Here is a 15,657-nt window from a genome sequence, read left to right as displayed (position 1 = left end):
ATACTTTTAAACAGGTCTTTAAAGTTCTTTTTGGAATTGTAATTTGTAGATATTTAAATGGTCCTGAAATAATCAGAGGAAACTGACCAAATTAGAACTGAAATGGACTTTTCTGACTGGATCTGACTTGATCAATTTTATCTTAAACCCAGAAACTCTATGAAATTCTTCTTGTTTTCCTTAATGTACCTGGTGTAAAAGGTGCTATATAGGCACCTGACCCGACACAGACTCACACCTGGAGGCACGTGTAAAACAAAAGAACTTTTTATCTTCTTCACCTGTGGGGCATGTCTTCCCCGTGACTCCCAGGGGCACAACACAGTCCCCAGTACACAAATAAAGTACTCAAAACACACTCTTCTCTGACACCACCACTCCTCCTCCTCCTCCTGACTCTGGCCATTGACTGGTGGCTGCTGGCCCTTTTTATAGTCCACCCGGACTGCACTTCTGAGTGTGGTGAATATACAGCCCATATGGGCTCAGGGGTCCCGGCTGCAGCACCCCCTGCAGGACCCAACAGGGCTGTACCCAACTCCAATTCCCATGGAGCCCTGCAGTAAACTAAGGCACTGCTCCAACCCAAGGGGGCGGCCATCTAGCGTCCAGGAGGAGGTATTGCATAGTCCTTGGCTGCTCCCCCTGAACATATAGCAAAGTGGCGTCCCGGCCGGGGTCCTTGTCTGCCACACTGGGTAATAACAAATATGGATCTCTAATATTAAGGTACTATGTCACCTGCAGGAAAAGATACTTCTTGTTCCAAGTCCATCCCTTACAGTCCACCAAGGATCTGCTTGTTTATAAATACAGATCATGAGGGATTCAAGAGCAATTGCAAAAAAGCATTGGTGATAGAGGGCGGCCATGTCATTTTATAGTGTTTACATATACTGCTGCTTCAGAGCTACAACATAAACAGTTTAGTGGAGAAATTGCACACATAAATTTGCATAGTACTGTAAACAAATATCCCCTTTCAGCCATCAATGGCCATTGAATACCTCTGGAAATTCAATAAATTTTACTGTAGGTTTGATAGTATTTGCCTTCATTTAACAAACCTCATTTACTATTACTTATAGAAAGACTTCACATTATTTTGCCAATATCTTTGCCATAATTTCAATATTGCTGAAAGTAATTAGATTGGTCTGTAAGATTCACATTCTAATAGATTATCCTAATTGATGCTAGACATAATGTTTAACACTTTCTTCTTTAGCTTCCTCAAAGAAAGGTGTTAATGGATTTAATTTCTTTTTTCTTTTTTACAAAATTCTGCTAGGCCTGCATTCTTTCCACCTCTGCATGTGGGTCGAGTAGGGGCACACACCACCACCAATTTAACCAGCAGAAATGAAATAAGTAAATAACATATCTCAGTAATACAGTATAATATATTGTTAAAATGTTTATAGGAAAGTCAACTTAGTTGCAATAATCTAATTTTTCAATTTTCCACAATATGCTTAATTTCTTATCAAGAAAAATCATTTTTTGTGGTGACACTTTCTTTTTCTGAGACCCATTGGTTGATTTTTTGTAACACAATTTAAAGGGTGCATGACTTGTACATCTCACTGTTATGAATACACAAAACTATTTAGCACTTTGCCTACTGAATTAATACGGTAAATATATGAATATGCATTTGCATTTCTGCTTCTGGTAGTTGAGTATTTGATGTTAAGATGTATTTTAATACTCTGTGGTTGTAACTGCATAACAGTATAATGATAGACCTTTATTTTGTTTGATTGTTTTTTTTTTGTCGAACATTCAGATCATCATTGGTACCGGTGGCCTAATAAATTGTGAAACACAGAGGTATCCCCTCACATAAAGCCCCCTCTGCTGCGGCCATTTCAGTCTTGTGTGGCACATAAAGCTCCAATAATCAGTTTTCTTGCCTACACATTCATGCAACTGACTCTACCTCACAGCGCTCACTTGAGTCAGATTCAAAATATTCTGCACTCACTTTCCGAAACTCCATGAGCCAACCCAAGTTTAGAATCTCAAGACTTATTAGCATCCAAGTACTCAGGCCAGTGGATTCAAGCAGAGGAACGGATGTCATAAGCTCGGCCCTGTTTGCTGACTACTCTCTCCATCTCTTTCGGTGTCACTTGCACACGCACGCATACACACACACACACACACACACACACACAAATACACACCATCTGCAAGGCATTTCAGAATGGCTGTCTCGTTTGATAAAGTATTTCTTCTAGGTCCCCCATTAGAATTGTCATCCCAAACACCCCATTACACTTTTTGAGTCTCAGGGAGCCTCTTTGGTTTCTATAGCTCCTTTCTACAGGGTTTATCAAACTGTGACATTTCAAATTTATCAAAAAGGTCTCAGGTTCTTTAAATTCAGAGGTGTATACCATCGTTTCTTTAATTGTGTTACTTTGTATTTTATGCTCAGTGACTTGAATTCTTTCTATATTGTCAGCTTCTGTGATTGCAATGCACACTTCCTTCCTATATAGTTGCTGACCACAATCTTATGTCTTTTCCTGTGCTCATAAGAAGGGTGCCACAACTTAAATATTAACTGCTTACTTTCTCTGCGGTGGGCTGGCGACCTGCCCAGGGTTTGTTTCCTGCCTTACACCCTGTGTTGGTTGGGATTGGTTCCAGCAGACCCCTGTGACCCTGTAGTTAGGATATAGCAGGTTGGATAATGGATGGATGAATGCTTACTTTCTCCTGTGGTCAGTAAGTTGAATTCTGCTTGCAATGCCAGTCTCTCTTTAGATAAAGCTTAGTAGTGGGCAACTTTGCATATTCAAATTACTGAGGTATCACTACTCAGTTCTGTAATTAGTTTTTATGTGCAGCATAAGAGATATTTTTTTCCCTTAAAGTATGCATCTCAAATGGTAAAATGTTAAATCTCTCGAGAAGTTTTAACAAATGTATGTGGATATAAATTTAATAATAGCAGTTGCAGATTGGAATAGTGGGGTTAAAAATGTAAAGCTCTAGGAGAAGTCTCTTCACATTATATCAGTAACATCATTATTGTAGATATTATTAAAGTGAAGCAAGTTATTAATAAAAAGTAGTCAAAGTAGGCGTGAAGCACAGAAGAAAGAATATTGTTTCAAATTCAGGTAAAGAACTCTCCTAAGTTACAGTCCTTAATAAAATTATTGAGGTGGTCTGTTCAAATTGATCTATTTAAGGGAGAATTTAATTCAACAATTACGAGTTTATCAGTGATTGTATTAGCAATTAAAGAGAGACCTTTCACCATCAACTGTATATTAATGCAGTTTGATTTACTTCTATTTATTTTTACAACCATTAAAATGTACTGCCCCTCTGACTCAGATTACCCCAGCAGCTACAATCTATATTCTTATTATATACACAGTATAGTTATGTAAAGGATTATAAATTGGTAATAATTACTATAAAATCCACAAGGTGTGTATATATTGCCAAGTGCAAACACACTCAAATTTTAGTTTTTGTAATTTCAATGGCTAACGGTAAACTCAAAAAAACAAACTTACCAGAAAACAGGTGGTGGCAGACAAAAAAAAAAAAAATAACACCGAAAAATATATAAAAAAAGTTGCACTTAGCTTTATTGCTAATTTACCTTCTTGAAACAAATAGAAGTGAACACAGTACATCAATATCACCAGGCAGGCGTCTCTGGTACAACAGGAACATCTGCAAGTTTTTTGGCAGAAGCTTAGGTTTTACCTATCCAGCTGGCTTTATTGAAAGAAGAAGGTCCAAAGACTTCTTCAGCCTTAATCTTGTTTTCTGGTTCCTCACTCAATGTTTACATTTCAAAAGTCTTTGTTCTATAGTACACATAGCATCTCATATTCTAAATATGGCTAAACACTTTTATATGCATGTGTGTGGAAACACAAGTGTTGTGCAATGTGCAGAAATGTACTAAAATTGTGTACATCAATACTGCACTCAATTTATATACCTGTGTATGTACTGTACACATATACACACTGTATTTATTTATATAATTATAATATATACTGTATATATATAGTATATAGTATCTGTCCCATGTTCAAAGCATAAAAATCACAGTGATGTACCAATGATTGATTATATCTGCTGCCCACTACACTGTGCCTTTTGTGAACCTGTGACTGCCATGTATATGAAGGCACTGTGGTGATCATCCTTCATCATGCATTTCAAGCTTTTTCAGCTTGGCCACATTGGCCTCTTCATTACTTGCAAAGTCTGGCTCAGCTAATCATTCATTTTAATTTTCTCAAATACAGTCTTGAGCAGGCATGACCTTGTTCACAGATGTGTACCGATTCAATTTTATTCTGTTTTTTTTTTTTTCATTTTAGAGAGGCAAAAGTGGTGACACGCTGTACACGGTAAGTGCATCCCTAATTAATTTAATCTCAAAGTAAAGCAACCTTATTTAGAACAGTTTCAAATATGACTATTGTTTTACCCATGAAATCAATCAACATTAATTCCATCCAGGGAGGCCATAAAGCTAAGAGTTGTCAGGTCTATTCCTGCGTGTTAGTGATCTGTTGCAAGTAATGAAGCCATTTAAAATAACGTGTAAGCAATTATACAATGGGACTGGGCTTGCAGAACACTTTGGGTCAGGGATCAATATGGAAATACACGACATTGAGTACATTCTTTATGCAGAGCCTTTCATGGAACTTTGCATGCAGTATAAAGGAAGGGCAATAATCATTATTATTATTTTTACTTTTTAGTATTTTTTTTTAATGTACTGTACTGATGTTAAATCCGCCAACTGTTAGTTTTGCTCTATTGTTAAGGCCATTCTAATAATTTAGGTGTAGACGTTTACAAACTGTGATTTATATTGAAGAGAAATTAGTTACCTTGAATTATATACTTAAATTCAATCTAAAAACACCTTCTGACTGTGCTAAAGTGGTATAAAAGTTCAACTAATTCGATGGAGAATGTATTGGGGCCTGGAAGCTCCAGAGTCCCAGGTTCATCTGCATGAAGGGTGCACCTTCTCTCCATATCTACATGGATTCCCCCACATTCCAAAAACGTGCACATCGGGTTCATTGGTGTTTTAATTGAATTGGTGGGAGCAATCATACTCTGTGAAGGACTGCCATTCAAGATGATGTTGACTCCTGCTTTACACCCAGTGCTGCCATTGGTAGGCTTTGGAAGTCCAAAATGTGGCTAATCAGATTCAGTAGATACTGTACATAGATAGAGAAGTGCAAGATAAAAAAAAAAAGTAACAAATGTACTCTTATACAGACAGAACAGCAGTCAATACCACAGCAAACCCAAGAAAGTAATAAATCAAAGATGCAAATGTAAAATAGCTGGAGTCAATAACTAATATTTTTACACTGAAGACATTAGTACACCAAACACTAAAGTTTTAGATGTGAGGACCAGAAACTTGAGTTTGCACTCACCAAAGACTGATGCTGGCTAAGCGTATACTGTTGTGTGCGTATACAGTATGTGACAAATTCAATCTAAATCTGATCTAATCTGAGGCTGTAAGCACACCGTTTTACACAATGCTGTTGTTTTGGGCTCCATGGTGCAGTCTACACAGGATAGCCAACCATTCTTCTATTCTGTTGGTTTTGTTTTTTACTGTTTATTTTAAGTAATACTGCAGCGTTTCTCAGCCTTTAAGTATTTGCGACCCGAGTTTTCATAACAGTTTTAATCGCACCCCCCCTAACATTTTTTTGAAATGTAAATGCATATTTTATTATACCTACTTAACTTTTATCGACATTTATCTAACTCTGTATTTATTGTTGTAGTATTAGAATGTAGTTTAAGTTAATTTGTTTTGGTTTCAACAGATGCGTTTTCATATTTTTGATTCTTGTTTTCTTTTTTTTTTTCACATCTTCATGCCCCCCTTTTTGTTACTTCGCGCCCCCTTAGGGTGGCCCACCACAGAGGTTTGAGAATCACTGTAATACTGTATAAAAAATTAATTGTCCATTAAAAGATTTTTTAATTTAAAAACATTGTTAACCTTACAAGTGAATTATAATAAAACAAAATTGCCATTGGGTTTAGATGACATCATATCCACCCAGCTATAGTTATTTGGCTAACCATAGTGTTGGACCTCAGTCAACATTTATTGTGTTACGCTGGAAAAAAAAATGTAGCTCACAAAGGTAAATAGCATTGTCAAGCTGAAGGTCATCTGTAAAAAGTGAGCGTGTTAGCTGAACTTGGACTTTGTAAAACGGGGGTCCTCAATCACAGTCTTGGAGGGCCGCAGTGGCTGCAGGTTTTTGTTCTAACCCGGTTGCTTAATTAGAACGCAATTCTTGCCAATAATTTAATTTCATGACTTGTTAGTGCTTTAACTCTGCTATGTCAGGTAATTCTCAGCCTAGATTTTCTTCCCTTTTCTAATTATATCATCCAAATAATTTGAAGGCTAAAATGGATGAGTAGTTCTCAGTCCTTCACTTTTCTCTCTTCACTTTCCTTCCAAGTATTTAATTAAACCAAATAGTGCACGATGATACACATGGGTGTAAATGGAGAACTGCTGGTCTCTTTTGTCACTCTCATGTTATTGCTAATTAGGAGCAGTTAAAAAAATGAGAATACAGCTGTTTAAGACTAAAATAAGCAATAAGGGTTCAAAATCTTAACGAGTGAGACTACTAAAGTGAAGCAGAAGTGTTACTTGAGCAATAATGCTTCTTATTAAGCAATTGGGTTGGAGCAAAAAACTGTAGCCATTGCGGCCCTCCAGGACTGTGATTGAGGACCCTTGTTGTAAAAGAACAATGGAGAGACAGGCACAGGATGGCCAGGTTGTTACCCATCATGGTGTCCACATGCCTGATTATCCCCACCCCAAGGTACTTTAAAACTCACAAACCTACAGGCCAGTTGTGCACAAGTGTAATATTTTTACTGGGTGACTCCCCATGTCCAAAGGAGCAGCTCTAAAGCCCACCTGCCTTTGAGCCCTAGTGCCATGTAGTTGCTGATATGAACAGGGTTTATCAATGCCATTCATGGAGGAGATTAAATTCACATTCATGGAGATGAACCATCAACGGGCATATAATTATGATAGAATTATGTCAGTCAGGTTATGGATAAAGTCCTACAAAGAAAATTAGTGCATTTAAAATGCTTTAGATGTGAAAAAATGTAACTTTTTCTTTTTTGTTTTAAGTCGTTGAAAAAGGACCGTCCTGTTGATGCCTACAGTGAGATTGGACTACAGAAACAAAATCAGGAGGTAATAATTTGCATTATTTTACTGTCTAAATTACTGAAGAAATTAAATACCGGCTGGACAGCAACTGGTTAAATGAAACTTTAACAAAAATCCTGCTAATCTGAGATAAAGCCCAGCTTTGTCTGCATGATGATACTATCATACCTTTATCTTCTGCAAAAAAAAAATCTTTTGTCATTTCTGATCCCTCCCTTTATCTAACTTACATAAATCACATTAAGAAAGTTTCTTGCTTCTACAACCTTCCTAGTGTTACTCTCATTCCTCTGCTCTTCTGAAACTGAGAAGCTTCTCTTTGCTTTCCTCATATTCCACATTGACTTACTATAAATACCTCTCTTCGAATTCATTTGGTTCAAAACTCAGATATAAGACTCCTCACTGAGGCCCTCGGCTGTGAGCTCATATCGCCTGATCTGCTTTGTCGTTTGTGGCTTTGTGTCTTTGTGTTCAATGTGAAAAATCCCATTGCTAATCTATAAAGCTTTCAACGGCCTTGCACTGGACTGTATCAGTTACTTCCTGCAGCTCTACAGTCCTGTTCACTCACTGTGGTCCACGGATACTGAAGCGCCTCAACCGAACCTGTGCTCTGAAGGTGACTGAGCCTCCATCTATTGTGGCACCTGGACTTTGGCTCCATGAGTTCTTTTAAAAGACAGCTAAAAATCAGCACTGCTCAGGAACTTACTCAGACATTCTGACCATTTCAGTCAGGTCACCATTTTGTGCTTATGATGGTACTTGGTATGTCCAAATGCTAGGTTTTTTTTTTTTTTTTACTTCCAGTACCTTATACATTCTTCTTTTTTTTGTTATAACTTAGAACTTCTTGCTTCATTTGTTTATATACAGTATATTATTAGGTATTGAATACTTTGATACTGGCATCAATTCAGTGTTATTTATAGTTTATAGGCTCATTGCTGTCACATGTACAGAATCCACGGACATTCTTACTTGCAGTAAGTGAGAATAACTATATTACCTGAAAAATCTCAGAACATATTTGTCTATTGAGCTTTTTCTGTGCTTCTGTTTCTGTTGTACCCTTTTGAATATTTGTGAAGTGCTTTTAGCAAGGTAATATAAAATAAGTTTTATTTTTTTTTATTGGATGCAAAAAAAATCATCTGTGCACGTAACAATCATTATAATGATCCTATTTAAACAAGGGGATACTGAGGGCTGCAATCTTTACCTTTTTTTGCCAAGAGGGGGCAACATTTCCCCATTATCTTTGTCTAATCAGTTCCAGAAGTAGATGTCAGGAACGAAAGGAACAAAAATCACATTGAGAAATAAAAACACATAAAACTCTTTACCTACACAGATGAACATCTATTACGTATAATGAACAAAAATGAATAATAAACAAAACTTAAACCTTATTTAATACTGATGATCATTTAGGATATTAGAAAGCTAAAAAAGTCTTTAAGTAAAAATCTTGATATGCACAGTACAATTATAAACACTTATGAAAATTTTGAATATATAACAGCAAAGCTGCCCCCAGTTTGTTCTAGCTTATTCTTTGTATAATAAAGTTTTTTCAGAGGGTTTAAATTTTATTTTTTTTTCGGGTCTAAACCTTAATAATTATCAACATCTTTGAATGCCATAAAATTTTATTTTGCTCTCTCCAGTATGTAAGGATGCACTTTCCAATGTTATTTTTTGCACCTCTATTGTCAGGACAAACTTCAGGTTTTCCTCACATAATCATAGAAATTCACTGCATGACCAAGTGATGACATTATTTGAACTACAAAAACAGCAGATAGATATGCTAAAAAGGCACTCAAGAATGGATGTCATTTATGATGTTACATTCTTCAGGTTACTCACAGCGCTTTCTTTCATTAAGCATCCACCCAACTACATTCTCTCTCTCTCTCTCTCTCTCTCTCACACACACACACACACACACACACACACACACACACACACACACACACTCATAGCAGACCAATCCAGAGGCACCAGTTATAAACGAACACTTTCAGATGCAGAAGGAACTCTTGAGGTACACAGAGAAAAAACCCCACAGCTCCATTCAGACCAGGCCTGGATCAAGTCCACTGTCTTTGGAAGTACACAGCTACAGAACAAACATCAGCCCCACAGTGGTGCTTCTTTTCATAGTAGTTTTTTTTTTTTTTTTAAATTAAAGTGATTCATTCTAAGAACTTGTTTTTTCTTTTTTAATTAGCAGAGACGCAGAGGAAAAGGTGGAACAGATCAAGTGTACCAGGTGAGATATCGAAGAATTACTACTTTTATCATCAGTCATTATTGAGATGTTCTGCAAATTCAATTGGTCATGACATCTGGCTGTAAAAATCTTTGCTGCAATACCCTCTCTAAAGGGGGCAACCAGCCTACTTGTGTGAAACCAGAAGAGAGAGAAATCTAGCAACCACTCCCTGATTTTGCTCTTTTATTCTGAAACACCTTTATTATTTAAACTGTCGCTTCCTAATGATGAAACAATTGGAAAATAGCATTCAAGTCAATTTTATTTTTAGAGCACATTTAATACAACAGCACTTGACCAAAGTGCTGTACAGCTTCCATAAATATATACATATTGTATATACATCTCTCTATATATAAAATCTAACATCTGTCTGTTTTTCACGAGAGAACTACTTAACGGATTTAGATTGGGTTTTTTTTTTTCTATAATTTGCTTAACCATTCCGGTTGATTTTGCGACTTCTCTGATCTTGTTAAGTATCAAAGTTTGCTTGCAGGAGTGATTTATTTTCATTAATCCAAGACAGAGGCTGTGGGCTGAGGAGAGGGAGAAGCGTGACGTCAGGAGTGGGGAGCTGGGCAGGGCCCTCCTCACTCACACGCCAACCTCCATTCAAATCGCTGTGCCTATGGCCACGTTTTGGAGTGGACCTTGCCTCCGCTTAGCTAGCTTAGTATGCTTGTTTATTGATTTTTAAAGTTTGTCCAGTATAAGTACTACACGGGCGGAGACGCGGGGGACAGCTAGTATGCAAAAATATACATATACATATATATAGCCATATACATTGTCTCTTTATGGCTATGTATGCTATGCAAACATATGAATTAGTGTTTCAAGATGATGTACAGAAAGAAAAGGCTTGACCTCTGCCAATACCCTGAGCTGAAAGAAACAGGATTTAACAATGGAGTTAACTTGTTTTTCAGATTTGAGGGCATTATCAAAAATCACACCAAGATTTTTTTTGAAGGGTTTACAGTAGGTTGTCAAATGGCCAAGACTTATTGCAGGAGCACAAGTAAGATCAGAAGGTCCAAAACACACATCTGCTTTTTGTCATTTAAACTAAGAAAATTTAATGACATTTATGTTTCCTGACATTCCAATAAAGATTCAAGAGAATTTGTATGGATATGTTTCAATGGAATATATACCTGTGTTTCATCTGTGTAGCATTGGAAAGAAATAGTGTTTTTTTAAAAATGGATCCTAAGGGCACATGAACAGTGAAAAAAGAATAAGTCCATGAATAGATCCAATGAAAAACAAGTGGAAAGTAGGGTTACATATGTGAAAAGAAAGATGGGCAAAGTAGTGTTAATGGAGATGATCTGGGGAAGAAACACCAAAAGGACAGAAAGAGGCTGAATAATGAGAATCAGGCCTAAGTTTTATATAAGCCAAGCCGCTAAACCAAAAAAAAAAATCAAAGTCAAAGCCAGAAAAGGGGTCTGTAATACCATTGATAATTAATAAAAACAACCCACACAGAAATCTGATTCATATGCAAAATCAGTTGACCAGCAAGTGCCCAGTGCTGACCTTTTATCCCATCAGGGCCGTTCTTAGGCATGGGTGAGCAGGGCAGTCGCCCGGAGCCCCGAGACAAAAGGGTCCCCATCATTTTTTTTTTTTAAGATCGACACAAGCTGCGTATCTGTACTACGAAGTTTAATGCTAAGCTTACTGCCCTTTCCCGGGGCAGGGACGCTGTAACAGGGAACTGTGGCTTGGGGCATTCGCTATGGCCATTGCCCTGCGCAGGCGGAGCCCTGTTAAGACACGCCCCCAGAAAAGTTAATAAATAGAGTTCTCTCGTCAGAGGAGACCAGTCCATTCTGTTCCAGACCACGGTTGCATCGTAAGCGTGGGCGCACACTTCTTCTCGTGTTTTTCTGTTGCATATAACGCTTCTTCCCTTTTTCGCCTTGCCATTGGCCTTATCGTACTCCGCTCGTAATTGCGTCTTATTCATGTTAGCAATTTCGCACATACCATATTTATATGAAACGCAGTTATCCATCCGGTGTTGCTAAACAAAAGAAAAAGGCAGACGATGTAGCCTTTATTGAGACACGAAAAGGAGCTTTGCTGAAATTTGTCGTGGCCAAAAAGGTGCATTCTCCTACGGAGTCTTTTCAAAACCGACCAGCAGTAAGCAACGAGCAACATACCAGTTACTGTCGCTACTGGGGAACGCAGCTTTTCTAAGCTAAAGATAATCAAGAATTACCTCAGGACAACCATGTTAGAAGAACGATTGAATGCTTTAGCATTAATGTTCTTTGAGCGAAACGTTGTCCAATCGCTTGATTACTCGGCATTAATTAAAGATTTCTCAAGTGTTAAAGTGCGAAAAGTTGATTCCATTTTTTGAGCTTTATTCTGGAATGTTCATTAGCCCAAGTTTTAATTTGGTAGAAAAAAATGGAAAACGGTATAAAAAACACACTTTTTGTGACAAAAAAATAAATAAAATGCTCTAAAATTTATAAAAAATATGCACCAGTGCACTGCACATTTTGCACACACTGGGCTTAGCTACATACCTCCACGCGGTGCCCAGTGGAAACAGGTCAAATCTGGCTGAACTGTAGCTAATACTACACGCATTAGGGCCCCCACAGTCTAATTATACCCAGGGCCCCCAACGTCCTAATCCCACCATGGTGATAACCACACTACGAACCTACAAAGTCAGAATAATTAATCCTCAGAATGGCACCAACAGAGAAAAAAATGATAGTGCTGGAAAATGACACAATCTGTAAAACCATTAATAAAACTTTATGGCAAAATTGAGTTTTGTGACCATAAAAAAACACAATATTCAGATTTTAGAACTCAACAAGAGCTTCAAGACATAAGTAATTAATTTAAAATAAACAAAAATCTTAACAAGTAGTAATATTTGTAGCATTCATTGTTAAATGAGCCTAGCTCTGATTGGTAATGGTCAATATTTAAATACTAACAATGGAGAAAAAGAACAACTTGAGTTGTAACAATGGAAAAGATACAAAGTGTTAAAGTACATCAATATTATAAGTAAAAAAAAAAAAAAAACTAATATGATAGAGTTGTTAGGAATATAAAATGCAATCTTAAAAAGTCCACATTATCAAAAAGTGTCATTTGTAGCAGAGATTATTGATTATGTTCAAATACTAACAAGCACACCTTTGTAGACATGGGTGCAAATGATACCGGAAGAGTAGAAGTTACCTTACCACAATTTCAATTTTATTCATTAGCAGCAAATAATTTAAATAACTAACACATTACAGCAAAAATCTGAAAGTAAAATGTTAAATAAGCAAAATAAGAAAACATTTAATAAATGCTAATAGGAATTGTTGGATTGATGAAACAGAAGTGTGAACAGGAAAATAACATCAGGTTTGGTTAAAAACATTTATTAATTTATCTCTTTACTTATTTTTACTGGCAGCACGGTGGTGCACTGCTGCCTCACAGTAAGGAGACCTGGGTTTGCTTCCTGGGTCCTCCTGGGGTTGATTTGTTTTGAACCAAGTCTTGTAAAACTTGACTTATTTGTATGGAATGTTATTTGTTATTAAAATCAATAAAATCAAAAACTAGGAATGTGCTGGAATGAAAATCTGCCACCATTGGGGGGCCTTCGAGGACCAGCGCTGACCACCCTGGAGCAGAAGCTTCACCCATTAATACGCACTACTATATATTCACCTGAATATATAATAAAAAAATTAAAACTGGAAGTCGTCTCCCCTAGACTTTGTCATTTACTCAGATTTGGGGATGGCTATTTAAGGAGTAAACTGCAAAACTATAATTATATTTTTATATTATGTACATTAAAGAACAATCAATAACAAATCAAATCAAATTGATAATACATTGAACAATTATTATAACAGTACAGTTGAATAAATTGGACTCTGCAGCTGCATGAATAAAAGCTAAAGTACCACTTCTGGATAGCGGAAATAGTCCAAAAGTTGGTAGAAATCTACATTTATTACCTAATTCTTGAAGGCAAAATTTGGTTGACTTAAGTGAAAGCGTACTCAGGTTACCGTCACCGTCGAATCTTTGGACAATTGCAATACTTTCCTTATACTTCATATATGAGAAAGCAACAATGTCTCTGGAGAATTTGGGCGCAACTGAATCTAACTCGAATTCGAACTAATTCAAATAAAGTATTGTAAATCCTTTTTTTTCACCTCCCTACAGGGACTGAGTGCAGCAACCAAGGCCAAGGATACATACGACGCCTTGCAGATGCAGCCATTGCCACCACGCTAAGAGAGGCTCACCGAGGACAGCAGCTGATGGAGGGCTGATGTGATAAACACAATGCTTGGCTGAATGGTATTCTGGGGTTACTTAGAAAAGTTTCTTTAACACACATCTTAGAAGAATTGGTTAAATGAAAATTTGTCTACTTTTACCTAAAATAAATGTTTTCAGTTATTTCTACCTTAAGAGGTACAGTCCCTCTTGCAACTTCTTCTTTTCTGATTGTCTTTTAAAAGACATGCCTTTCTTTATAGCGGCTTCTGAAAATGAAAAAAAATGTTGTCAGGGAGTCTGGAATATTTGTTTTTTTCCTGAATAAATTAATTAAACCACAAACTTAAAACAGCTAGATTAGAAAATTAGGATTTGTATAATTGAAAATAAAAATATATTTTAAAAAGTGGTTTTAATATGCATAGTATAATAAATAGATCCATTAGTGTGCATATTTTACATATATTCACAAATGTATTGCTATGTACATTATGGGGCCTTAGCCTTGCTTTATATTTATGGTATATTACATGAATATGAATAGGCATGTGCAGTACATGCATATGATATCTATACAGAGGTACAATATTGACAATTATACTGTATACACACAGTTATTTTTTTATACATTTCTATATGAGTGAAGACCCCCATCCCTCTCCGTTTCTCGTCTTCACATGAAGCAGCTCGCCATGCACTCTGAACCACAGAGTCACAAAGCAGCAGCCTGCCCGGCTAAGCTAAGGGGCACTCAGATGAGCAGGCACACTTCACACTTGGTTGCATTACGCAAACAGACTGGTTGGCAGTTAACTCCTAATAATTGGAAAAACGATGCACACCTTAAATATTCTAAACGTGTTTTTTTGTCCCTTAAGTATTGAACATGACATGTTTCTATTTGATGGCCGAGAAACTCCTCTTAACACTCATTTATTTATTCATTCATTCTTTACGCCAGACTCATTACTTTTGCTCATGAAAAGCAGCCATCTACACATGTAAATCATTACACAGTCTAACAATGGAAATTAAAATAATAATAAAAAAAGGCAACATTTAATTACATAATTAGATGATATTCAAGCAGAAACAGTTACAATAATTTTGGTGCTTGTGTATAAAGAACTCATTTATTTAGTCTAACTAGGATCATTTCAATGCAAGACTTTTCAATTAAGTGTAATTAATGATTTTTTGATTTTAATGGCGTTATCTGGACTTCCAGGCTTTGAGAAGCTTTTTCTTGTGCTGTAAATGGTGCCTAGTCTGAAACAAAAGATGTATAAAATAAGGGTTTTGCTTTATTTTCAACAACAATGTGATTGAATACACTCTCTAAGAGACATGGAGATATTAGAAATCATAAATTAGTGTGTACAAAGTTATCAAGAATGCTTCTCTACATGACAGCAGTGTGTTCATCTTTATTTGCAATAAAATATTATTAGATGTGGAATAAAATGTCTGCTGCTTCCTTAACTTTTATGATTATGTTCTTACTGAAAAAAATGGATTATGCCTCACTTTGTTACCATGGTGTCATTTTAACCATTCATCTTTTTCATGTTTTGAGTTACTCCAGCCTAAAACACGTTTTTAGTGTAATCTGACATTTTATATGGAAAGTAAAGCCTCTATTGTAGGCATGGAGCTGGACAGTTTGACATCCGTGGCAGAGTGACGGGCACTGAGCAGGCTCCTGTCAATCATGGAGAATCCACTGCATCCACTGAACAGTATCATCTCCAGACAGAGGAGCAGCTTCAGCGACAGACTGCTGTCACCATCCTGCTCCACTGACAGACTGAGGAGATCGTTCCTCCCCCACACT

At 36.7% G+C, this 15,657-nt stretch overlaps 1 protein-coding gene across 2 annotated transcripts in view; it reads left to right on the top strand.

Annotated features, from left to right (window-relative positions):
* Positions 1-15,287, top strand: part of cd247 (CD247 molecule) — a 124,627-nt gene extending 109,340 nt beyond the window's left edge. The window contains exons 7-10 of one of the 2 annotated variants that reach the window (XM_039744636.1): positions 4,365-4,394; positions 7,211-7,276; positions 9,495-9,533; positions 13,764-15,287. In XM_039744636.1, coding sequence (XP_039600570.1) covers positions 4,365-4,394; positions 7,211-7,276; positions 9,495-9,533; positions 13,764-13,835 — 207 coding nt within the window. In that variant the 3' untranslated portion in view covers positions 13,836-15,287. Of the gene's footprint in view, positions 1-4,364; positions 4,395-7,210; positions 7,277-9,491; positions 9,534-13,763 lie in introns of both variants that reach the window. The other variant, XM_039744635.1, reaches the window with a different exon arrangement.
* The last annotated feature ends 370 nt before the right edge of the window (positions 15,288-15,657 follow it).

This window comes from Polypterus senegalus, chromosome 2 (assembly GCF_016835505.1).
Source record: "Polypterus senegalus isolate Bchr_013 chromosome 2, ASM1683550v1, whole genome shotgun sequence".
Taxonomy (NCBI): domain Eukaryota; kingdom Metazoa; phylum Chordata; class Cladistia; order Polypteriformes; family Polypteridae; genus Polypterus; species Polypterus senegalus.
Note: the sequence above shows the minus strand (reverse complement) of the source record. Positions and strands in the feature narration are given on the sequence as shown.